Source organism: Vigna umbellata, chromosome 4 (assembly GCF_029865625.1).
Source record: "Vigna umbellata cultivar VRB3 chromosome 4, Vumbellata_1.0, whole genome shotgun sequence".
In the NCBI taxonomy this organism is placed as follows: domain Eukaryota; kingdom Viridiplantae; phylum Streptophyta; class Magnoliopsida; order Fabales; family Fabaceae; genus Vigna; species Vigna umbellata.
This window is the reverse complement of record NC_142168.1, coordinates 72,827,655-72,852,560: the sequence shown is the minus strand read 5'-3', so window position 1 is coordinate 72,852,560 and position 24,906 is coordinate 72,827,655. Positions and strand designations below refer to the sequence as shown.

At 31.7% G+C, this 24,906-nt stretch overlaps 2 protein-coding genes across 2 annotated transcripts; both read left to right on the top strand.

Moving 5' to 3' along the window:
- Positions 1–2,356: 2,356 nt before the first annotated feature.
- Positions 2,357–8,711, top strand: LOC124844290 (putative methionine--tRNA ligase). Its single transcript, XM_088114253.1, has 17 exons — positions 2,357–2,671; positions 2,849–2,993; positions 3,269–3,422; positions 3,554–3,709; positions 4,062–4,292; positions 4,384–4,527; positions 4,696–4,786; positions 5,129–5,235; positions 5,350–5,464; positions 5,724–5,851; positions 5,972–6,037; positions 6,149–6,277; positions 6,384–6,527; positions 6,618–6,738; positions 7,661–7,893; positions 7,981–8,082; positions 8,221–8,711. Exons 1-17 carry the CDS (start codon positions 2,557–2,559, stop codon positions 8,449–8,451), a joined length of 2,412 nt encoding a protein of 803 aa, XP_087970379.1. The 5' UTR covers positions 2,357–2,556; the 3' UTR covers positions 8,452–8,711.
- A 2,417-nt stretch (positions 8,712–11,128) lies between these two features.
- Positions 11,129–23,947, top strand: LOC124844300 (protein EXPORTIN 1A). The gene is made up of 32 exons (XM_047321211.2): positions 11,129–11,432; positions 11,725–11,841; positions 12,523–12,615; positions 12,710–12,781; positions 13,295–13,402; positions 13,473–13,555; positions 14,422–14,560; positions 14,637–14,705; positions 14,782–14,859; positions 14,965–15,027; positions 15,109–15,153; positions 15,255–15,362; positions 15,570–15,668; positions 16,254–16,460; positions 16,891–16,950; positions 17,277–17,387; positions 18,313–18,410; positions 18,493–18,601; positions 18,787–18,852; positions 18,979–19,077; positions 19,191–19,271; positions 19,381–19,470; positions 20,222–20,307; positions 20,428–20,508; positions 20,592–20,774; positions 20,948–21,014; positions 21,793–21,903; positions 22,041–22,148; positions 22,351–22,488; positions 22,561–22,698; positions 22,765–22,869; positions 23,268–23,947. Exons 1-32 carry the CDS (start codon positions 11,334–11,336, stop codon positions 23,388–23,390), a joined length of 3,234 nt encoding a protein of 1,077 aa, XP_047177167.1. The 5' UTR covers positions 11,129–11,333; the 3' UTR covers positions 23,391–23,947.
- Positions 23,948–24,906: the final 959 nt, after the last annotated feature.

The window sequence follows — 24,906 nt, the reverse complement described above, 5'->3', positions numbered from 1 at the left end:
AGACTTCCAGGAAAGAGAGGTGCGTCACAATGGACAACTTAAGTACCAAATCTTTCCTTAGCCAAAGTGTTCCTCAACTAGTTTTTAACAATTTCTTATTTACAGATTCAAAACAACAGCATATAATTTAACACCGAATTTCAATATAGATAAACATACAGTAAGCATTAACAGTATTCATACATAATTTCAAGATATGAATAGTAATAAAACAATACTAAGTCATAATATAAAAGCATAGAAATACTAAATCATAATATAAAAGCATAGAAAAGTTAGCTCCCCTACCTCTATTCCAGACGTCTCTTGCTCTGAATTTATTTCTCCGAAACCTTTCAGAACCTCTACCCTTCTTGCAACTAAAAATTTCTCTCTAACTTTCTCTCACTTGATTTCTCTTCTCTTGGTGCAGAATAATCTTCCCTCCCATGGTTATTTATAGTAAAAAAAATTTACTATTCATTAATATTTTAATATTATTTATTATTTTAATATTATTTAAAAATAATATTTCAATCATTTTCTCACCAAATCTGATCCTAATTTCTACCTACTACTTTCTTCCATGCTAAGAAATCCAAATGCTGAAAATTTATTTTTACTATTCACTTTTTACTATTTACTATTTACTTTTTACTATTTACTATTTACTTTTTACTATTCAATTTAAAAAAATTTACTAAATAAGTTACCAAAAATTTGAACCTCTCCTTCTAAAATTACTATAATTTTATATCCAAAATTTACATTTTTCTATCCATTAAAATTATTATTACTAATAAAATACTAAAATTTACTACTATAAATATATATATATAATATAGATTTTTTTTTTATGGGTCTTACATATATTTATCTAACATATTTCTTAAAAAACAAAAAAGAAAGGTTTCAACAAGTTTAAAGAAAGATGATAATTTTTTATAAAATGAATAATTAAATCTATTTACATTAACTATTACATTCCTTAAACTATTTTTTTCTTATCATGTTAAACAAGTTGTCTTCCCTAAATTCAAATGAAACTAAACATAAATAATTATAACTATAAAATTGAATAAATAATTATTTTTTGAATCGAGTAGTACAAATACAAATAATTTTAATCAATGAATATAGTGATTTGATATATAACTTTAATAACATGTTTTACCATCGAAGCTATTTTGTAAGCTCAATTTTCAAGCATTGAACAAAAAAGAGGTGAATAGAGAACATGTATAATATTAGTTAGAATAAATACATCAGCTCTGCTGTGAACAAGACTTACATAATTTCGAATGCAATATTTATATTATTGAGTTTAATTTTACTTTGCATATAGTCTCATCTCATTCTATCATATTATTTTTGAGATTTTATTTTAATTTAAAAAGCTTATACTATTCATATTTAATAACTTTTGTTTATATTTTTAATATTTGAGATTTTTTTAAAACTATCTTTTAATTTATAACTTGACATTTTTAATTTATGTCAAACTTTTATACTTGAACGATGTGTCTTAAAAAAATATATCAAGAAATACTCTTTTCACACGCTATTTAGTGTTTTTTTTTAATAATGGGATATTAAATGGATTTTAGTCAACACCTACCCACTGCAGTTATTTATAATAAACTAGTTTTATGTTTGATTTTGACAACCCTGTTAAGAAGTAATCTGTAGATGATATATTTTAAGCTTAAGTATATTTTTGTTAGCAATAAATAACATTTTTTTTCAGTTAGTTTTGTTTTTCTTTCTCTGGTAAAAATATATTTAAATTATATTGACTTAGATGAATAAATTAATAGATTTGAATAAAAATGTTGATTGTGAAATAATATTAAAATAATTCAAATGAAAATCTGCACAATTGCATGAAATTAATCAAAATTTTATTTAAAACATTTGTTTATTTTCATATTTTTTTATATATTTATTTAATTCTAATACGATTATTTAAAAACCAATTTACAGAATAAATAATTTCATAGTAAATGTATATTATATTTTTAATTGTAATACATTTAACGAAATTATTTTAATTCGAAAAAATAAATAAAAAATGGTAAGTAACTACTTTTAAACGTTTACTATATTATCTTTTAAAACAATATTTATTATAAAATCATAATAAACCTAACAAATTGCTTTTATTACCTATTTCTCACAATTAGCTGACATTTCTATAAAAATATCTATTACAAACAATATAAAATATATTAAAACTGAAATTTTATTTTAGTTTACATTTACAAGTAATGTAAAAAGTTTATTTAGTAATAAATTAAGTGATTTAAACCTTTTTAATTTAATATATATAAAATAATCTCAGCATAGCCTTGCTATGTAAGGCTCAGCAAAGTAAGGATGAACCTGTGTTTAGATTAGAAGAGGCACAGCGTGCTTTACCATTAACTATACCTAGTCACCAGTCAGACATATTATTCAGGTTCCTTAGTGAGCCGCCGGCGTTACACATCGTTGCCCTCGTTTTCGTCGTGTTCTCTGTCACTCTTGCCGCCGCCGGAACTTATTCTCTGTCCGCCGAACGCCACGAATTCCGTTCAGATGGCTCAAAACGGGAAACCGCCGAAGCTTCCTGTGGAAGGGAAGCGCAACATCCTAATCACCAGTGCCTTGCCTTATGTCAACAACGTTCCTCACCTCGGAAACATCATTGGATGTGCGTTGCATTATCTCTTCTCTCATTATTTGTCGTTTCATGGCTCTTCTCTCATTATTTGTTGTTTCATGGCTTTCTTCAATTTTTGTTTTGATCGATTGAAATCCACGATTGAATCTGTGTGTTTATCTTGTTTGTGTCACCGAGAGATTAACGTTTTGGTTTGATTTTGACTAGGCGTTCTGAGCGCCGATGTGTTCGCTCGCTACTGTCGGGTTCGGGGTTACAACACTATTTACATCTGCGGTACTGATGAGTATGGAACCGCGACAGAGACTAAAGCCATGGAAGAAAAGTGCTCTCCCAAGGAGATCTGTGACAAGTATGGGTTTCTCTTTATTATTATTATTTTTTAAAATTTAACATGTGTTATATGTGTTTGCACACTCACAATTATGCTATTTCCATGTGATTATTCATTTGTTATGTGGTTAGGGTTAATGGCTTAGCTTGGCTTATATTCAAAGGATTGTTTCAAGTGAATATTTCATGTTGTGTTGGACTTGATTTGCAAGTCTATCTATGTGAAGTTATCATACAGTCACTCATTACTTCAGCGAAATTTCAATAATACTCTTACTCTCTCTGTGTTCGTAGATACCACGCTATACATAAGGAGGTGTACAAGTGGTTCAACATAAGTTTTGACGAATTTGGGAGGACATCATGCTCTCAGCAAACTGAAGTTTGTCAAGAAATTTTTAAAAAAATATTTGAGAACAATTGGCTCTCCGAAAACACAATGCAGCAGGTTGTTTGGCCGAACTGTATCTATTTTTTTGGCATTGGTATTATCTTCCTATTTGTTTGAAATTGTAAGGGTAGTTTTCCGATTTCAATTATTTTCAAGGATGTGATTGTTAAACGCCTATTGTATTTCAGCTTTATTGTGACACGTGTGAAAGGTTCTTAGCTGATAGGCTTTTGGAGGGAACCTGCCCGACTCTGGGGTGTGAGTATGATTCTGCTCGAGGAGACCAATGTGAGAAGTGTGGAAAACTTCTGAATCCAACAGAATTGAAAAATCCCAGATGCAAGGTATTAACTCGCCCCACTTTTAAAATTTAACACCTGGTTCACTGGTTTATTAATTAGTTGTTTCGTTCCTATTTGACAAAGCATCTGTTATAATTGTTGTGGTCAATTTTAGGAATTGACTGAATTTCTTAATTGGAGTTTTTAGTAGCTTTCGTTTTGGTACTTTCGTTTTGTTCCTTAAGTTTTGTTTTCCCTTTGTGAGCTTTCTTCTTTGGTTCCTTTCTATACCTTTTTCTTTTAGTAGGGCTTTCTGGAGTACACATGTTCATTTACTTTTAACATACTTGCACAATTGTATGGTTGGGGTAAATGACAGTTGATTTCTTAATGAGATTTTTGACATCTATAACAGCTTTGTCAGAAAACTCCTCGAATTCGGGATACAGACCATTTGTTTCTTGAACTCCCTTTATTGAAGGACAGATTGGAAAAATATATTACTGAGATGTCTGTGGCTGGTGGATGGAGTCAGAATGCCATCCAAACAACAAATTCATGGCTCAGAGAAGGACTAAAGCCACGCTGTATTACGAGGGATCTAAAGTGGGGGGTTCCTGTTCCACATGAAAAATACAAAGACAAGGTCAGTTTTCTATTGATTTTTCCAATATTTTTTGTTGTTTTTTCATTTATTAACTTTGTAGTTTGTCTGCTTAATTTTGTAATATTGGAAGGTTTTCTATGTGTGGTTTGATGCACCGATTGGGTATGTGTCAATTACTTCATGCTACACGCGTGATTGGGAGAAATGGTGGAAAAACCCAGAGAATGTGGAGCTGTATCAGTTTATGGGCAAGGACAATGTGCCATTCCACACTGTAAGTTATTGACTTTCTACAATTTGAGGATTTGTATGCCATTATGTGTCTGTGTTTACATGGGACAATGTATCCATCATCTTGTTTTTTTATCATTTTCCCTCACTGATCAGTAATTCTCCAGCTCAGTTAAACGTTCATTCTAACCTGATGGAATTTATTCTCCAGGTGATGTTTCCATCTACTCTACTTGGAACTGGTGAGAATTGGACTTTAATGAAGACCATCAGTGTTACCGAATACTTAAATTATGAATCAGGTTAGTTATTTGTTTTTCAATGGTTTGTCAGTTGTCATTATAATTATAAATATCTACAAAGAACAGTTATAGATAGGAGAAAAAATGAATCAAAGAGGTAAAATAAGAAAATTTTTACACTAGATAAAATCAACTTTTGAACCTGAAATTTTAAAAGCATACTTTTTTCACTTCTCCATAATCACTTAAAAACTTATAAGGTTACTAGTTAGGAATGAAATACTTATCTCATTTGAAAAGCCCCCATTGGCTAGAAGTTAATCTAATATTTTCTGTGGACGTGAGGATAGTTGACATTTAGACACTACGAATTAACTAAATTTAGTGAGAAATTATTTTTAGGTAAGTTTTCCAAGAGCAAAGGTATCGGGGTATTTGGTAATGATGTGAAAGATACAGAGATTCCAGTTGAAGTATGGAGATATTACTTGCTCACAAATAGGCCTGAGGTAATTCTATTTAACAAACTTTATGAATTCTGTTTTGCCTACCTGTCTTATCTCTTGTTAAACATTAATGGATATTCTATTCTTTATTCATTTGAATGTGCTTATGTGATGTAGGTATCAGATACATTATTTACATGGCCTGATTTGCAAGCTAAATTAAATAGTGAATTACTGAATAATTTGGGCAACTTCATCAACCGAGTTTTGAGTTTTATTGCCAAACCTGCAGGTTGGTCAAACTCTTTCATCATTTCCCTTCAAGTGTCTACAGATTAGCTGCTACAAATCCTTTGAAATTACCATCATTAGTGTTGTGACTGTATATATATTGGAGCTATTGATTAATAGCTGTCCTTTTTTACAGTTTTTGAAAAGTCTTAAGATCCATGGCCATTACTCTCTTCATTATTCCAGTTGTTTATTAATTTTTGTTTTCATTTAGTGTTCATTCTTGTTTTCTAAATCATACATGACTCTGTATTGTATAGGTCAAGGATATGATTCCATTATCCCCTCCATTCCTGATGATGTAAGTGGTGACTCCCATAATTTGACCAAAAAATTAGCTGATAAAGTTGCTGCATATATAGACCAATACATAGAAGCAATGGAGAAGGTAGTCCATCTTCCTCTTGAGACATGATATAGTAAATTGAAATGACTATGGTACATTGTCTGTTGTTTTTACCTGAATACTATCACAGTTTAATGGTATTTCTTTCTGCAATCTTTTTAGGTTAAACTAAAGCAAGGATTGAAAACTGCAATGAGCATATCTAGCGAGGGAAATGCATATCTCCAGGTAACTTTGGAGAGGTGTTGTGTTGCACCCGAAAATACAATACATTATATATTGTATTATGTTCATGTTACATGGCTGCCTTTTGAAATTTTTGTGCAATTAAATTTACAGGAAGCTCAATTCTGGCGTCTTTACAAGGAAAACAAACCACTTTGCGCTCTTGTCATGAAAACTGCAGTTGGGATTGTATACCTTCTGGCGTGTTTATTGGAACCTTTTATCCCATCTTTCACACTCGAAGTAAGTAAACCTCCCAGTAAACGTATGTTGCGCTTGTGACAGTACGTTTTAATTATGTTAGGTATTTCAAGACATTCTCAGTTCTTGTCTGTTGTCTGGCATTAAGGTATTTAATCAACTAAATTTGCCTGCGGAGATACATGTCTCACTTTGTGACGATAAAGGAGATGTTGATAGGGTAAAAAGGCCTTGGGATATTGTAAGTTCTGGTCATAAAATTGGAACACCCAAGCCATTGTTCAAGGAGCTGGTAAGTTGCCTTCTTTCAGAAAAATTAGTGAAGTAATTCTAGGTGTGCTTTCACTTTATTGTCATTGATGGTTCCGAAATTGTTGACCAGAAAGATGAAGAAGTGGACTTCTACAGGAAGAAGTTCGCTGGAAGTCAGACCGATAGGATTGTGCGAGCTGAGGCGGAAGCTGAAAATGTTGCCGAGAAACTGAGGAAAACAAAAGTTTCAGGTGTTTTATCCCACTTCTCCATTTTTAATGAGTGTTTTGAGGTTAGGAAGAAGGAAAGCAAAGTCGGAATATGTGGTATTATCATATAATAACTTCGGTAGACGACTTCCCCGCTAAAAAGTGACAATTCAAAGGTGGTGTTTATGACACGTTTAGTTGAATGAAAGATATTTTGTGGTAAAAATATACTGCTCATTAAACTAAGAAAATTTATTAGTTTACACAATGTCAGTTCTTGAAACTTCAAATCTTTTTTATATGGATGCATGCAAATGAAAAAGTAAATTTCAAATAGAAAACAATTAAACCACTTTAAAAAAATAATTTTATGATATCTATATTGTATCTGCATCTCTACACTTTATATTTTTCTAAAAGCATTTGTAAATAATTGGTTTAACTTGTATTTTTGCCAATAATGACCCTTTGGAGCATGAAAACAAATTTGAATTGTCCAACGTAACAATATTTTGTTACGTTATTTTTGCCAATCATTCAGTTTACTGTTATTTATTTCATTTTAATATTTTGTTAGCAAAGAAAACGTAACAATATTTCACTAAAATTATTTATTTATTTAAAATAAAATCTATAATTTGTTTTTCAAACATAATATTTTCTTGTGGTAGTATCTCCCACCTCACATCGACCTCTCTTAAGTATTAGGTTAGAGATGATATGTAAGACAACCTAATTATCACATATCAACATCATTGTTATAGGCCCTCACATCATGAGTTTATTGGTTACTTTATCTGCACGTTAGCAGCGAGCTTAACATCTTCACCATTAACTAAGCTTGTTTGAACCATGATTTAAGCTTAAGTCAGTCTTCAATTTTTGCAGGGCATTATTTTTCTTTAATATATAAACAGAACTGTTCAAGATTACTAATGCATGTTAGGTCTATTGTTTACTACAGATGGCAATGGAAAGAAAAAACCAGCAAAATCATCTAATGAAGCTAAAAACAAAGCCGTGCCTGAACCAGATATTACCATCACAAGGCTTGATATTCGGGTTGGCCTTATAACAAAAGCTCAAAAACATCCCGATGCAGATGCGCTGTATGTTGAAGAAATTGACGTTGGGGAGGAACAGACCAGAACTGTTGTCAGTGGGCTCGTCAAATACATACCACTTGATGAAATACAGGTTTTTGTCTAACCAGAATTAATTTAACAAGTTGCGATCGTATTCCTTTTTAACTGATTGTTAATTCATACTATTGACTCTCTTCAGAATCGAAAGGTCTGTGTTCTTTGTAACCTAAAGCCAGCCTCCATGAGAGGCATTAAATCCCAAGCCATGGTTCTTGCTGCATCAAATGATGATCATTCCAAGGTAAAGAAAAATACAAAATACAATATCTATGCCATTGCCTCCTGACTCCCTTTATTTTGGTGTTTTTTGGGTTCCTTTGAATTGCTTATCCACTGAGGTGTTGGAGGAATAGATATCTGATTGCTGTGCTTCCTCCAGGTTGAGTTGGTTGAGCCTCCCAGTTCTGCTAAAGTTGGAGAAAGAATTACATTCCCAGGAAGTGAAGGTAATCCTGATGAACTCTTAAATCCAAAGAAGAAAGTTTGGGAAACATTGCAAGTCGATCTTCACACTAATGAGGATCTGGTAGCATGCTACAAAAATGTTCCACTCACCACCTCAGCAGGCGTTTGCAAGGTTTCATCCATACGCGGTGGATCTATAAAGTAGACAAGCATCAAAGTATTTGGAGTTCAAAATGAGAAAAAAAAGGCAATTAAAAAAAAAGTAGAAAAACAATTCTTCTCACTTACCATCCTATTGGCAGTTTTGTTGCCTTTTTCGTTAGCAGTAGATGTAGAATTGCTTGTGTAATTTGATTTGTTTTCTTCACCTTCATTTCAACTGCTTTTTTTCATGAGCTGGAGCCAAAATATCAACATTTTTTTTAATATAATTTTGTTTCCTATTGAAGGAACATTGCTGGTTTACTTTTTTTTTTCTTAGTATTTGTTTTTCTTTCTAGTTTATATTTAGGAGATCTGATTATTGATATTGTAATTTTCAAGATAATCGATAATCTCCAGTTACTTTAAACACAAATGAATATTTATTTGCTCCCATTTCTAAATAGTTTCTAACATAATTCTTTTAAATGGAGTCAAAATGTTCTAGACAAACCCTGACATAGTCACGAGTTCCATGGCATGGACAATTTGGAGGTTATTATGAATTTTTGAATGTCTTCACTGAAATAAATGACCTGTGGGTCTATCTACCTATAATGTTGGTTTCATATACTATAGAGGTTAAACTATATTTATAGTTTATAAGTTATTTTTGTAATTTTTAATTGCTTATACTTGCATCATTCATATAAATTTTACTTCATTTAAATTAGATCCTAAATTAACAATTTCATGAGTAAGTTGTTTATTTCACTGTAATATTTGTTTTTCTTGGAAGTCTGCATTTTTCTTTGAAGTCATTTAGGCACCCTAATTTTGTCATTAATTAATTCAACAAATTTTGTTATCATAAATTAAAAAATATATTTGGGATCATAACAAAACAATGTAGTCTTTATTTATGTCACAATTATCTCAATAAAAATGTCTCCATAGAATTCAAATCAGATATGGAGTTTCAATAATTGTTTTCAACTCACCTATTTTTTTTTTCAATTATTCTTTTAGTATTAACTCTATCTTTCCTCACTCTGCCTTTTCACTTAATTTAAAAATTGTTTTGATTCTCTTCTCTTCAAATAATAAATGAATAAATATGTACTTTAAAGTATATTGTAACACCAGGAAGAATATAATTGCTCAATAAGTTTTTAAGACAAACTTTTATACCTTTTTGATAGGCCTTAGCAAGCATTTCAAAAGTTATTATAGAAGGAAATATGAGACAAAAACAAAAAAAAATGAACTAAGGTGAACACAAGGATCACCTTTTAAAATGTAAAAGATATATATATATATATATATATATATATATATATATATATTCATCAATATATTTTATTATTATAAAAAATAAATAATAAATATATTTATTTATTTTTTATAATTTATTTTAATATACTTTTATAGTGAAATATAATTTTTTTTTATTAAAATTTGGTAATATTTTTTATATTTTAATTTAAATATGATGTTGTCTTTAATTTACAATTTTAGAAATTTATTTTTTATAATCAATTATTTTAGAAATTATACTCTAAATATATCAATATAAAATTAATTTTATTCTACCACACCAATCAAATCTCTTTTATTTTATTTTATTTTTCGTCTTTCAAATTCAAAATTCAGTCCTTAATCAAAATCATAAAATTAAATAGATAAATGAATGAATTAATAATAAAACAGGGGTAATACATAATATCTACAAAACTGACCTATTTGTAAAAAGAAATTGTATATTTGAAATATTTAAAATTAAACCATCCTTTTATAAACAGATAGTATTGAGACAATTGGCTACATTCCCATGTAAGTTAAAACCTTTCTCTAGGACCTATATCTCTCTCTATATATCATAATTTTCAGATTAAGTTATATTTTTTTTTATAAATAGATAATATTAATAAAAATAGTTGGGAAATTTTGTGATGTCATTTGTAAAACTTTTCTTTATAAATGGACTAGTTTTATATTTATTATTATTATTATTAGTTATAGATATATTAAATAATTTTTTTATAAATAAATAATATTAATAAAAATAGTTGGCTAAATTTATATGTACCACCACGTGTAAAACTTCTCTCCAAATGAACTAATTTTGTATACTCTATTATATATTATAGATATGGATAACAGATTATAAATGTTTAACATTCTTAATTTGTAGTGTTATTAAAAAATTAAAATATACATTGTTGTTAGTTTATTTTACAAAGTCTAGATGTGTTTATGATTTATATTTTGTTCATATAGTCTTTAAGACCTTTTTGTCTTTAATAAATTATTTAATTTATTTTCAAGAATCAGAAAAAAATACTTTTGCATTATAAAGAACGTCTAAAAAAATTCATTGAAGAAAAAGTAAGTTATAATTTGTTATTGAAAATAAATCGGAATCTATAATAATATTAGAAATAAAAACTAAATTGATGACTCGTGCGTGAAGAATATACAATCTAATTTAACAATAAATGGTAATTAAAAATAAAATAATTTTCATTATAATTACCAACTACATAGAGTTGAAAATAAACTTTTTTTTAAGCTTTAAAAAAAATAAAATAATAAGTGGGGTAGAATAATGGGCCAACAAAAAGAAAATTTGGGCATCGAAAGAGTGACAAAGCAAAACACAGCCCATAGCTTCCCGAAGCATCAAAATAAAATCTACACAGTCCCTTTAAGTGCGCCTATCTCCCTTTCCTTCAAACTCTGCTTCAAATTCAAGCTGTCTTTTTCATCTCTCCTTCTCTCTATATATACACAAACATTTATTTTAATATTTCCAATAATAAAAATTAAAAGTCTAAGGCAGTTCTTTCTCCTTGAAATATCTCTCTTTCTCTCTCGCGCTCTACTCTAGGGTTTTTCTTGCTCTGCCGTACACTACTCACTCTAGGGTTTTATCACTCTCATTCCATGGCCGCCGAGAAGCTCCGGGATTTGAGTCAGCCGATTGACGTTCCCCTCCTCGATGCCACCGTCGCTGCTTTCTATGGCACCGGATCTAAAGAAGAGGTTTCTCTCTCCGTTCTTTCACTTACACTTAGGGTTTAATCACTCAATTCAAATAACTCTTATGTTTTCGGCTTGGTTCTGGCGTATTCGGTTCTGTTTTGTTTTACCAATTCACCTCTTGCTATCATGTGCAATGTGGAGTTAAACTGAACCTATTTGGTTAGGTTGTGTTGTTTTTTTACTAGTGTGGTTAGTTTTTAGAATAATATGTTTTATTTAGAGAATGTGCTACTAAGGAAGACCTTGTGTTGTTCTTAGCCTGACTGACTGATTGTGTACATTAACGATGCAGAGAAATGCCGCTGATCAGATTCTGCGTGACTTGCAAAACAATCCTGATATGTGGTTACAAGTCATGCATATTTTGCAAAATACTCAGAATCTGAATACTAAGTTCTTTGCCTTACAGGTTTGGCTTATGTAATTATGAGTTTGTTTTTCTGTTATGCGGGATGGGGATAAATAGTTCTCGTTAAGGATCATTATTAATTTGTTGTTTTTAGTTTCAATAGTAACGCCTGGAGTATTCTTCCAGTGTGGTATTGACTTGCTTATAGTTATAACAACAAATGTGGGTTTCAGTCCTATTTTGTCTTGACTTGAGAACATTTTTGATGGTAATGTTTGGGTAACATGTGTGTGGTCCCCTTCTAACCACATGTTTTCATTCACAAGGTTCAAATTTGATACATTGTTTAAGGAAATTGAGTGTAGTAGTTAGAGTGACACTCTTTCAGTGGGATTGTTTCTAGCATACCAAATTTGAGTTAGGGATCTAAATCTTGGTCATAGTTTGATAATATTAGTTGGATGTTGCATTTGAAAGGATCCTTAGCGAAGTAAGGAGCTTTACTTGTCCTCATGGATGGTTTGTGTGCATCTTGGGAAAATTGCTGTACCATAGGTCTTGAGTTTAGTTGTCAAGAGGATTGCCCCAAAAACAATCATTAGATTTGATTATGGGTTTAAACTCTATTTGAGCAATGACTTGAAAAGCAAGATTTGTCGGGCGGTGAAAAGTTTTCTATTTTTTGATAATGTGATTAAAGATAACTTTATTAGTTTATGTATTTTTTTCTTTTACATTCAGGTTCTAGAAGGTGTAATTAAGTATAGATGGAATGCATTACCTGTTGAACAGCGAGATGGAATGAAAAATTTCATCTCTGATGTCATTGTACAGGTATGAACCGCATTTAAAGAAATCAGAAACTTGACCTTTTCAGTTTTTCGTAGATCCTCTATCATTTATCTCATTATTGATTTCTCTTGCGTAGCTTTCTGGCAATGATGCTTCATTTCGATCAGAAAGGCTGTATGTCAACAAACTCAACATTATATTAGTTCAGGTAAAAATAGTAGCTCTGTTCTGTTATTTGGACTGACTATTAGGATAAAATTATCAGTCTCACAATCCATTGTTCATCACATATGTTTTATCCCATATTTTTCCATAATTAAATTCAACCCTCTTACGAATATTTTGTCTGTTCTCCATATGTGAGTACATATTGCTTACAAGTTGTTTGGATTAATTCTTTTGTTTCTTCTAATCTGTTATTTGGTGCATATGGCTTGTTTTTTCCTTTTGTTATATGTATTGGAAATTGCCTCTGCATACACACACACACACACATATATATATATATATGTATGTATGTAGATATATGTAGATACATGTAGATATAGATATATAAATAGATATAGATAGATATTGGTAACATACATATGTGTGTTTGAGAAGCTTAATACTTTCATATATCAAGGTGAAAAAATCTGCTATGCATTATTTTACCATCTTTTGGTATACATGAATTTGTACACTGCTCAAGTCCCTGCAATGTTGGGTTTGCCTTGTGCAGATTTTGAAGCATGAATGGCCAGCAAGATGGCGAAGTTTTATTCCCGACCTTGTCTCTGCAGCTAAAACTAGTGAAACAATTTGTGAAAATTGTATGGTTATATTGAAAGTAAGTTCAGACTACTTCACCTTAGATTCTGTCCTAATGTAAATTACTGATCTAAATGATGTCCTTACAGCTTTTGAGTGAAGAGGTTTTTGATTTTTCAAGAGGTGAGATGACCCAGCAGAAGATAAAAGAGCTTAAACAATCTTTGAACAGGTAATTCATTTCGATAGACCATAACTGAATGTCATTTTTTGTGCTTAGCATTTTAATTTTATTTTGTGTTGGGCCTGATTTTGCAGTAGTAGATTTGTAAGGTTTTTGCCATTTAAATTATTTTTAGTTGAGATGCTATATTATTTTTAGTTTACTAGTATGAGATTTAGTGACTCTAAGAATGTCGAGAGATAATATCTGCTTTTATTAGTTGTTAGGTAGATTTGATGATAATAATGTGGTAGGGGCCAACATAGATTGCGATTGGTGTAATTGTTTATTATTGGTGAAATAACTGGAGGGCTAGATTAGGTTGATTGACATAAAAGGATGAAATTTTTTATCAGCCATGGATTGTCTTTTTCGGAACTGAAACTATCTTCAGAAAACAACAGAGATTTAAGATAGTTTACTGCTGGGCTCGTTTGTAACCACACGTTAGCATACTGACTTATTTGTTTCTAAATTGGAATCATTTTCTCCAGCAGTTCCTTTGGTGTAAATTTACCGTGGTGAAATAACTGGAGGGCTAGATTAGGTTGATTGACATAAAAGGATGTAATTTTTTATCAGCCATGGATTGTCTTTTTCGGAACTGAAACTATCTTCAGAAAACAACAGAGATTTAAGAATAGTTTACTGCTGGGCTCGTTTGTAACCACACGTTAGCATACTGACTTATTTGTTTCTAAATTGGAATCATTTTCTCCAGCAGTTCCTTTGGTGTAAATTTACCGTGTGTTTTTAGATAGCATACTTTAAAGTGCTTTTGCTAGTTATGTATTAAGTGATTTGGTGTGATTTTTCTACATTTACTTTGTATGAGTTGTCTATTTACTGCTAATATTTACACTGGTTTTTTGCAGTGAATTTCAACTCATTCATGAGTTATGCTTGTATGTGTTATCAGCCTCCCAAAGGACCGAACTTATTCGAGCGACTCTCTCTACATTGCATGCCTTTTTATCATGGATTCCCCTGGGTTACATATTTGAATCACCATTAGTATGTGAAGTTTTCAGTTGAAATGTCCTTTTTTTTCCTGAGGATTTCATAAACTGATATTTGCTTTACGTACCAGCTTGAGACACTCCTCAAATTTTTCCCACTCCCAGCATATAGGAACCTAACACTGCAGTGTTTAACTGAGGTATATTCCTCCCTTACGTGCCTTGCACTTTTCCCTAATATTTTCGACATCAATAATTCACTATTTATTATTGCAGGTGGCAGCCCTTCAATTTGGAAATTATTATGATGTGCAGTATGTCAAGATGTATAACATATTCATGGTCCAGTTGCAGGTTTGTTTTGATCTCCACTTATGTAAAATACACTGCATTCTTAATCATTTGATTATATTGAATTTATTTTTTCATTGATTTTTGACATTGTCGTGTTTATTGCAGAGTATACTCCCACCAACTTCAGATGTTCCTGACGCGTATACAAAGGGCTCAACTGAGGAGCAAGTGAGTCTTTGTTGAAAAAAGATGCCTAATTTGCCTTATTAATTGTGAAGTATTTGACTGACCCTTTTTTCTTTTGTGTAGGCATTTATACAGAATCTGGCTCTTTTCTTCACATCCTTTTACAAGGCAAGTTTAATTTTTTTCTGTATGACGTTTCTCATGGGAGATGTCTTCTCTTTTATTTCTAATCCTCGTAACAATATTTTGGAACCTTTCTATTTATGCAGGTTCACATTCGTATCCTGGAATCCACTCAAGAGAATATAGCTGCTTTGCTTGTAGGCCTTGAATATCTTATCAACATTTCTTATGTTGATGATACTGAGGTTTTTAAGGTATGCTGATATTGAAATGTTCTTGCTTTTAAATATTTCTTCTGTTATGAATGCTTGTGTTTAATTTTATGTTAGTCTTATAGATGTCTTCTGCATTCCCTCCCAATGGTTAGCGTACGTGTGTGCATTCTGGTTTTGTTTGCGTGCCACTTCGGACTTTTCTAAATTCCTAGGTTCATGCTGTATCTTGTTTTATAAAAATAACAGGTCTGTTTGGACTACTGGAATTCCTTGGTGTCGGAGCTGTTTGAACCACACCGAAGTTTGGACAATCCTGCTGCTGCAGCAACCCTGATGGGACTTCAGGTGATCTCTCTCTAATGCTACCACATTGATTGTTAAAGTCAAGGATTAACAATTATCTTTTTCTTAACTAAAAAACTTGTTTAGCAAAATCTGAGTTGGTTTATAATATTCATACTGAAAAATGTGCTAGGAATAAAATTATTTCAGTTTTTTATATACTGCTGATCTTTTACTCATCTTTACAACAATTTCATAATTTAATAGCATAATCTTATTAGGTTAAGATAAGATACATAGTTGTGAAAGCTCTTAATTAATTAAACTAGTAAAATTATAAGGCAATTAGTTTGATACCATTTGTGCAGTCATAGTTTTACTTCTTTTACTCACCCTTTTCTCTGCAATTTTGCTTCCTTTGCTCATTTTCTTCATTGATTTACTCTTTATTTTTTGAACTTTTAGAAGAAGCTTTGTAATGTATAGTTCTCTGTTTTTTGTTTTCTCGTGTGACTTCCTCTGTGTCAATGTAATTATTCGCATATTTTTTGTCTCCACGTCTTGCATGCTTCAATCTTCTTTGCAAACACACTTGGAATATGTTATGCCTAAGTGTTACTTATGTATTTTCATCAACGTAATAAGTAGGTACCAGCAATGCTCCCTGGCATGGTTGATGGACACGGTTCTCAGCTTCTTCAGCGCCGACAACTGTATGCAGGTCCCATGTCAAAGCTGAGAATGCTCATGATCTGTCGAATGGCAAAACCTGAAGAAGTTCTCATAGTTGAAGATGAAAACGGGAACATTGTTCGTGAAACCTTGAAAGACAATGATGTTCTTGTTCAGTACAAGGTTATAAGATGACATCTTAATTCTCCTAAATGTCAGTGTTGAATATGCATTACTATACATGAAAAAACTGTCTCTGTTTTTTATCCTCAAAATAGTGTTTTAATAGATTGGTTACATTTAATATTGGTCGTGATATTTATTTACTTTTAGACACTTTTTCATGGATAAGCAGTGGGGAAAATGCCATATTACTACTCTAGATGCTTAGTACTCTGATTCAATTTTGATACTCTGAAATATTATCATAACTCTAGTGAAATTTAAGCATATCATAAAAATAAGTATAATCTAATCCAATACAAATTAAAAGCTAATGCAAACTAATTATGCTGCTTAAGGAAGTCCTCAAATAAGAAGAATTAAAGTCCTAAATAATATCTAATTAGAGTTAATTTAATCTGTCACTCACTTGTCATTGTTTTTTATACAGATTATGAGGGAGACTCTTATTTATTTATCACATCTTGATCATGATGATACTGAAAAGCAGGTATGTGGATCTGAATACCTTTTGTTTTGTTGGGAAATGCAATCGTATTATTATTTTTGTTTCGTATTATCTGGTTTAATAATTGTTATTGCTAGGAAATTCACTGTTGTTTTATAAAGTATGAGCCGAACTTTCATTTAGTGAATGGTAAAACCACAGTATCAAATGTTAAAATACAACAATAGTGGACTCGAGTCAAACTGAATAAGCTGAAGATGTAGCTATGTAATTCTTTTGGCTTAGATGTAAAGGCTAGCTATAATACTGTTGTATGTTTGGGCTGGTACGTATGGCTTTTTGTTTCTAATGTTATTTTGTAATTCCAGATGCTGAGGAAATTAAGTAAGCAGCTTAGTGGTGAGGATTGGACATGGAACAATTTAAATACACTATGCTGGGCAATAGGTTCTATATCCGGTTCTATGATGGAAGAACAGGTATTCTAAACTTCATGCTCTTGACCAATTGATATTATGATCCTATATGCATTCAATTTCAAAATTAAATGAGGAGTTGTACAGCCCTTGAAGTCTTCTTTTTGTAATTGTACCATGTTGGTTTTAAATTTTTTTACACATAAATTTTAGGACAACCGTGTTCACTTTGTTGACCTAAGTTTTATTAAGTAGAATATTGGAGAACCTTGAATGATATACTTGAAGACATGAAAGTGAAAAAACAAGAAGCTTAGGAGAGATTGTTTTATCTCAGCTAACTCATTCGTTTATAGGAAGCCTTGCATCAAAGATGTACAACAAAAGTAAAGATCAACCTACATAATGGTTAGATAGGTAAAATATGGTGTATACGTCAATCTATTCTAAAAAGTTAGCGTATTCAACTAACTCTAACTTTTTTGACATTCCCTCAAAGCTGAAGTATACAAGTTATATGTACCAAGCTGAAATTTGTACACTGAATTTGAGGTCCTCTCAAGGACTTAGTCAACATGTTTGCTAGTGTGATCGTTGAAATTGTCAATTTTTTTGCAAATTTCCTTATGTATGTTTGGACATCAATTTTTCTTGAAGAAAATGACATTCAATCTTTTAGTATGTTTGGTTTTCTAATTTAAATACATGATAATGGTTGCGAGTTAACTCGTTAACTCACACGAATTATGTTGGTAGTCATGGCTTCCAAGTCAACTCGGAAGCAAACTTATTTTTCAACTAGAATAGTTAGAACCAGATGTGAAATTGGTGAGTTTGTATTGATTTGGCGAGATTGATGCATTCATAGCTTCACTTTCTTAACTGTTTTAATTTTGTTGACTACCTCTGTATTTTTTGTGGCATTCTTTTATTAGGTTTGATATTTTTCTTCACTATTTGTAGTTAAATCATCTTGAATCTTTTGCAGGAAAACAGATTTTTGGTTATGGTCATTCGTGACTTATTAAACCTTTGTGAAATTACAAAGGGAAAAGACAACAAAGCTGTTATTGCAAGTAATATCATGTAAGAATAGTTTCCATGTGACATTTTGTTTTGTATTTTGTTGTTTAGCACTGCTTTTATTTTTCTTATGTATTTTTTGCAGGTATGTTGTGGGCCAGTATCCAAGATTTTTAAGAGCTCATTGGAAATTCCTTAAAACTGTTGTGAATAAGTTGTTTGAGTTTATGCATGAGACCCATCCTGGAGTTCAGGTTATTTTTCCTACTTTGGAGCTTTCTGTCTCTACTTTTGCTGGCATGTTATTTCGCATGATACAAATCATGGTTTGGTGGAATATGATCTTAATCTAAGCTAACCTCTTTACTTGTTATGTTTATTTTGTTTGTTGGTCATCAATTGTTAAAGCTTTCTATAATTATGTTTCTTTATGTTTCAGGATATGGCTTGTGACACATTTCTGAAAATAGTGCAGAAGTGCAAGCGTAAATTTGTGATCACTCAGGTAATTGGCTGCAAGTTTTTCTTCCAAGAAATGTAGCCATTTTATTATACAAGCTTGCATATTGAGTACACGGTGTTTTCTTCATTACGAGATTGTCCCTAACTGTCACAATGATTGGTATTTCAGGTTGGGGAAAATGAACCGTTTGTGTCTGAGCTTCTGACAGGCCTTCCCACCACCATTATGGATCTTGAACCTCATCAAATACATTCCTTCTATGAATCTGTATGCCTTTATAAATCTTTAATTCATTGGTTAAATATATATACATAATTTCCCATACGCTCTATTTGTATACTTGTGTTTGCACATACTTAAGTTATATTCTTGTATTGTAGGTTGGTCACATGATTCAGGCAGAGTCTGATGCGCAGAAGAGAGATGAATATCTTCAGCGATTGATGGAGCTCCCAAATCAGGTATATGCTAAATATTTTTCTTGATAGACAAGAATCTAAATCTTTTTTTTCTTTTTAATATTCTGTAAACCATAATATTATATGTATGTGACTTTCCACTTTTCTTCAGAAATGGATGGAAATTATAGGCCAGGCTCATCAAAATGTTGAATTTTTAAAGGATCAGGATGTTATCCGGACAGTGCTTAATATATTGCAGGTATGGCCTTGAAATCATTATAAAATTTTGTTGTGACTCTGCTGTATGTTCTTTATTTAGCTCTCTCCATGCTATTTAAGTAATTTGGGTTTATAGGCTTATTTAGTATATTGTTTCATGTTAAGTGATAGAAAGTCTTGAATTAATTTGTTGTTGATGTTTGCCTAGAGAATGGTGAGTTTGTTCTCCTTGTCTTGTCCTGGGATTTTTCAGCTAGGAAGCACCAACACTTACATAGAATAGGGCGGTGCTGTGTGCAACTTTCCTTAACTGTCACAAATAAAATATTTTTTTCAGCTAAAACATTTTGTTGACACATGTTGTACACCTTTATATCTCTGGCTTGGAGAGGAATAAAGAAAGTGACACCTTGAATAGAAATAGTAAAAGATGATTTGTTATTCCAGGCAAACTATAACAATTGTTTTTATAGTGTGAATTTTATTTGTCTTAATTCTCAATTGAGAATTTTGTCATGATGAGTATCTATATTAGTGGTGTCACTGTGTCAGTGTTTTCTTCAGTGTCCATGTCAGAGTAGGTGTACATGTTGTGTTAAGGGAACATAATTCCTTATTTAGTCCTTTAGCAAAATAGAATGTCTTCATTCACAATCTTTGTCGTTTTAAGTTTCCGTCAAGTTGGTTTTCATTTTTAATAGTTAATTGTTCTGCTTGTAAATTAGCATTCAATCCTGGGTCCTACCCACTTTTGTTGTTAAGTTTGTGATTTTAATCTCTCTTACTTTCAGACGAATACAAGTGTTGCATCTTCTTTAGGGACATATTTCTTGCCCCAAATCTCGATGATCTTTTTGGACATGTTGAATGTGTACAGGCAAGTTCTAGTTTTTTATATTCAGGGACTCTCTAGTAAGGAAGTTGTTATTCAGCAACAAATAGTTTGATATATATATTTGTTTTGCTGAATCATGTTTTCTTTGTATTCTTACCCCAGAATGTACAGCGAGCTTATTTCAAAGAGTATTACTGAAGGGGGACCTTATACTTCTAGAACATCCTACGTGAAACTTCTACGGTAAGACCATCAAAACGATGTATTGGTTGTGTACTCTGTGATTATTGTTGACTCTACCAGTAACCATGTTTATATTCACGCAGTTCGGTCAAGAGGGAAACACTTAAGCTGATTGAGACATTCTTGGATAAGGCGGAAGACCAACCACAAATTGGCAAACAATTCGTGCCTCCAATGATGGATCCTGTTCTTGGAGATTATGCGAGGAATGTTCCTGATGCTAGGGAGTCAGAGGTTTTGTCACTGTTTGCCACAATTGTGAATAAGTATGCTTCTGTCACTTTATTTTTGTTTCCATTCTTTATTGACTGGTATGGTGCTTTGAAATCTAATTTTCTGTTTGTATATGTTCTTTACCTCCTAAGAATAGAGTAGTGATGTCTTTTCTGTTAGTTTTGAATAGTATGTGTCGTTCATCTCTTTTGTATCTCTCTTCCAGATATAAATCTGCAATGATTGAAGATGTACCACGCATATTTGAAGCTGTCTTTCAGTGCACACTTGAGGTACTGTGTAGGATATTCAGCTATGATACAAATGTCCTAGTTTATTATTATTATTATTATTTGTAATTGAGATCCATTTATTCGATAAGTAGCTCCTTCCATTCAAATATTTTTAAATAGCTTTCTTTTGTAAAAGTATATTATGTTATTTTTATATCAAAATTGTGTTTTAGATACAAATTTACTGCAAATATTCAGCTATGATACATATGTTCTAGTTTATTATTGTTGTTATTATTATTATTATTATTTGTAATTGAGACCCATTTATTCGACAATCAGCTTCATCCATTCAAATGTTTTTAAATAGCTTTCTTTTCTAAATGTATATTATGTTATTTTTATATCAAAATTGTTTTTTAGATACAAATAAGCAAATGTTAAAAGGCATATTTGGAGAAGAGGGATAAATTTGGACATGAGCATATTTCTGATAAACTGGTTGAATTTCTCCACATTTGATTTAGACCTGTGTGGACAGACGTGCAGAGTTCTAGTAAACAGAGTAGATTAGATGAATGGTAGTGTAATTGTCAAAGGTGGGCGCAGTTATGGGAGATTTTTTAGTTAGTTGTTTGTTTGTAGACATGATCGACTATAATAGAACACTGGTGTTGTTTCATCCACTATAGAAGGCTTAGGGTGGTTACTTTTGGATGCTTGAGGTTGAAGTTCTGTAACTTGTAATTTCTATCAATTGTGATGGCACATAATTATTTGGTATTTGCAGGTGTTTAATACACTGAACAATTGTTTTTCTTTTTATTCTTTCGTGCAGATGATTACAAAAAATTTTGAAGATTACCCAGAGCATCGCCTCAAGTTCTTCTCTCTTCTTCGTGCCATAGCTACTCATTGTTTTCCTGCATTAATCTGCCTGTCAAGTCAGGTTGTGTTATGTGCTCCATTTCTGCTTACGATATACCACTCATAAGTGGTTTTTATTTTTGTTTTAATTGTTGACTGTGTGTGTTATCAAATTTTGTGATCTTGTCTGTCTGATGTTATTTGTAATTTTTGTGCCAGCAATTGAAGCTTGTTATGGACTCTATCATATGGGCTTTTCGGCACACTGAAAGAAATATTGCTGAAACTGGGCTGAACCTGTTGTTAGAGATGCTAAAGAAGTTTCAGGTGTGGTCTTTCTGCATACTAGTTTTATTTGTTAACTTTATGCAACCTTTTCTTTTGGGATGATTCGTTACACGTTCTCTATTCTAAACAATAAGTTATAATTTTTCATCCACAGTAAAATTAATCTTGTTCTGGTTCTTACTGTGTCGGCAAATATGTTTGTTTTCATATATATATTTTGGTGGAATGTTCTTTGTAACAGGGCTCAGAGTTCTGTAATCAGTTTTATCGGACATACTTTTTGACAATTGAGCAAGAGATATTCGCCGTGTTGACTGATACTTTTCACAAGCCTGGGTTCAAATTGCATGTCTTGGTGCTTCAGCATTTGTTCTGTTTGGTACGGTGTCACAATCCTATGTTTTTCTATTTTGTAAAATATAGCAAAAATAACGAGCTCTGTCTTTTTCAGGTGGAAACTGGTGTCGTAACTGAGGCTCTTTGGGATGTTGCTACTGGTCCATATCATTACCCAAGTAATTCTGCGTTTGTACGAGAGTTTACCATAAAACTTCTAAGCACCTCATTTCCCAACATGACCGCAGCAGAGGTAAATGTAGAGAAATAAATAATATTTGTCTCTTGAAACAAATGACTAATTTGAAGAAATTTGCAGGTTACTCAATTTGTTAATGGACTCTTCGAGTCAACCAATGATCTATCTACTTTTAAAAATCATATACGAGATTTTCTTATCCAGTCCAAAGAATTTTCAGCTCAGGTATTTATTTAATTCATTGAGCTAATGGTATGAGTTATCCTTCACATTGTACCTAGAAAGTTACACTCCACCTTACTTCGCTTTGGGTTGGTTGTTTTAGTGACTTTATGGATTAGCATTTTGCTCTCTAATTGGTAAAATTATCAATAGTTTTAGTTTGCTTTATATGTGCTCTGTAAATTGTTTTGGAACTTCCGTGAGTATGTATAGGAGAGAAAATTAAGAAAAAAATGAAATTAATTTTGACTTCTCTAAATTTTTAATATGCACAAAGATTTTTTTTTTCTGGAGAAAATTGATTCGAACGAACTCAATGTGGGGTTTGTTGGCATTTTGACTATAGTTTTACCTGTAATTCAATTCAAACCTGAGGTTTATCAATTGCCTTTTCTCCGCAGGATAACAAAGATTTATATGCTGAAGAGGCTGCGGCTCAGAGAGAGAGAGAACGACAAAGAATGCTTTCTATTCCTGGGCTTATTGCTCCTAGCGAATTGCAAGATGAAATGGTGGACTCGTAGATATGCTAGATAGTGACGGAGTTAATAGTAATACGGTGGGCATTTTAACTTGTTTCACAGGCTTTGATTGAATCCATTGCCAGGTACTTTTGAGAAGAGATGATGCAGAGTTTTCCTCCAACTTTAGTTTTCCTCCTCTTCCCAATATTTTAAATTGGGACTGGTTTGGCAGTTCCCGATTTCAAAGTTTTGGCTGGCCGGGGATACTGCCTTGTTCATGGGTGAGTGTAGATTATTCAATTACTAATTGGGGATATGATAATATTCTGTTATTTGTAAGGGGATTCATGAAGGCATCTATATCTTTATATAGAATCGCAGGATGGAAGACTCATTCCGAGTATTGATGACTCCTTAGGTGTGACCTCCTAACCTCGGGCGGTTTGTGCAGAAAACCCTTGTGGTTTGATATTTTGTATTTTTTTCCCTCACCAATTAATTTTTAGGGATATTGATTTTATGTACCATGAGTGCACTTAATATATGGTTTTTCATTAATTAGTGTGTTATATAATGTCTTCATTCTCTCCCAATCGAGAGAAGATGTTTTTTCTATAGTACTATTGTCTTTCCATAGTTAGTAGTGAATATCTTTAGTTTATGGTCTTTTTAATTTTATTTAATTTTAGGTTCTGTAATGTAACGCTTATTTATATTTATTTAGAAAAAAGTGGCGGAACCTTAGGGTAGTGTGCAGTCAAATTTTTAGGGGGACAATTAAATACTTTTCGAAAATTATTTTAGTTAAAACTGTAAATTTTTAAACTTTATTAAAATGTTATTTGAAGACTTTCTTTACTTTCTTTTGTATGCCTACTAGATCTGTGCTTCTTTTCCCTATATATCTTTCTCTATGATCTGTATACCTTTTATTTTCATCGATTGTGTACTTGTTTTCCCTTCTTCCCAGTGACTCCCTTTTATTATATATTTTCTTATTATAATTGTCAATTTTTCTTCTCTACATTGACGGCAAAATGTCAATATTTACATTTTTAATGTACTTAGATATTATTTTACTTATTATATATTTTAATGAATTGATAATTATTTTCAATATTAAGTATTTGTTTTGATGATATATCGTAGGGACTAAATTATTCCATTTTAATTTATTAAGTATAATATTTTAGAAGATACAAATTATTTAATTCAAAATAGTTTTTTAAGTTTTAAATTTCAATTTTGTATCCAAAATTTTAATGGCCAAACATTTCAATATTTTTGTGGAATCCTACGCAGTTGGGATGGTGATTGAATACAAAATTCGTGTTGGTAGTTGGAGTTTTGTATGAAATCCGCTCCTAAATCTTGATGTAATTTAGAAGGGAATGACAATAGTTGTGGAGAGAGGATTTTGTGAATCATTTGAGACAGATTATAAGTTTGCCCTCGAAATGATCGAGGGAGGAAGGAAACCATTCTCTTTTGGTTGGTTAAATTTTTTCATACTATTCAGCCCATTCTAGCCAATGCCCTAGAAACTTTATTTTAGGCTACTTAATTTCTTTCTGTT

Excerpts from the sequence above, each read along its gene's own strand:
- LOC124844300 (XM_047321211.2), top strand. The coding sequence starts at position 11,334 with ATGGCCGCCGAGAAGCTCCGGGATTTGAGTCAGCCGATTGACGTTCCC. Across the intron at positions 20,775-20,947 it reads TTTGCCACAATTGTGAATAA|ATATAAATCTGCAATGATTG; the intron begins GTATGCTTCTGT and ends TCTCTCTTCCAG. Across the intron at positions 21,015-21,792 it reads TCTTTCAGTGCACACTTGAG|ATGATTACAAAAAATTTTGA; the intron begins GTACTGTGTAGG and ends TCTTTCGTGCAG.
- LOC124844290 (XM_088114253.1), top strand. The coding sequence starts at position 2,557 with ATGGCTCAAAACGGGAAACCGCCGAAGCTTCCTGTGGAAGGGAAGCGC. Across the intron at positions 6,528-6,617 it reads AGCCATTGTTCAAGGAGCTG|AAAGATGAAGAAGTGGACTT; the intron begins GTAAGTTGCCTT and ends ATTGTTGACCAG. Across the intron at positions 7,894-7,980 it reads TACCACTTGATGAAATACAG|AATCGAAAGGTCTGTGTTCT; the intron begins GTTTTTGTCTAA and ends GACTCTCTTCAG.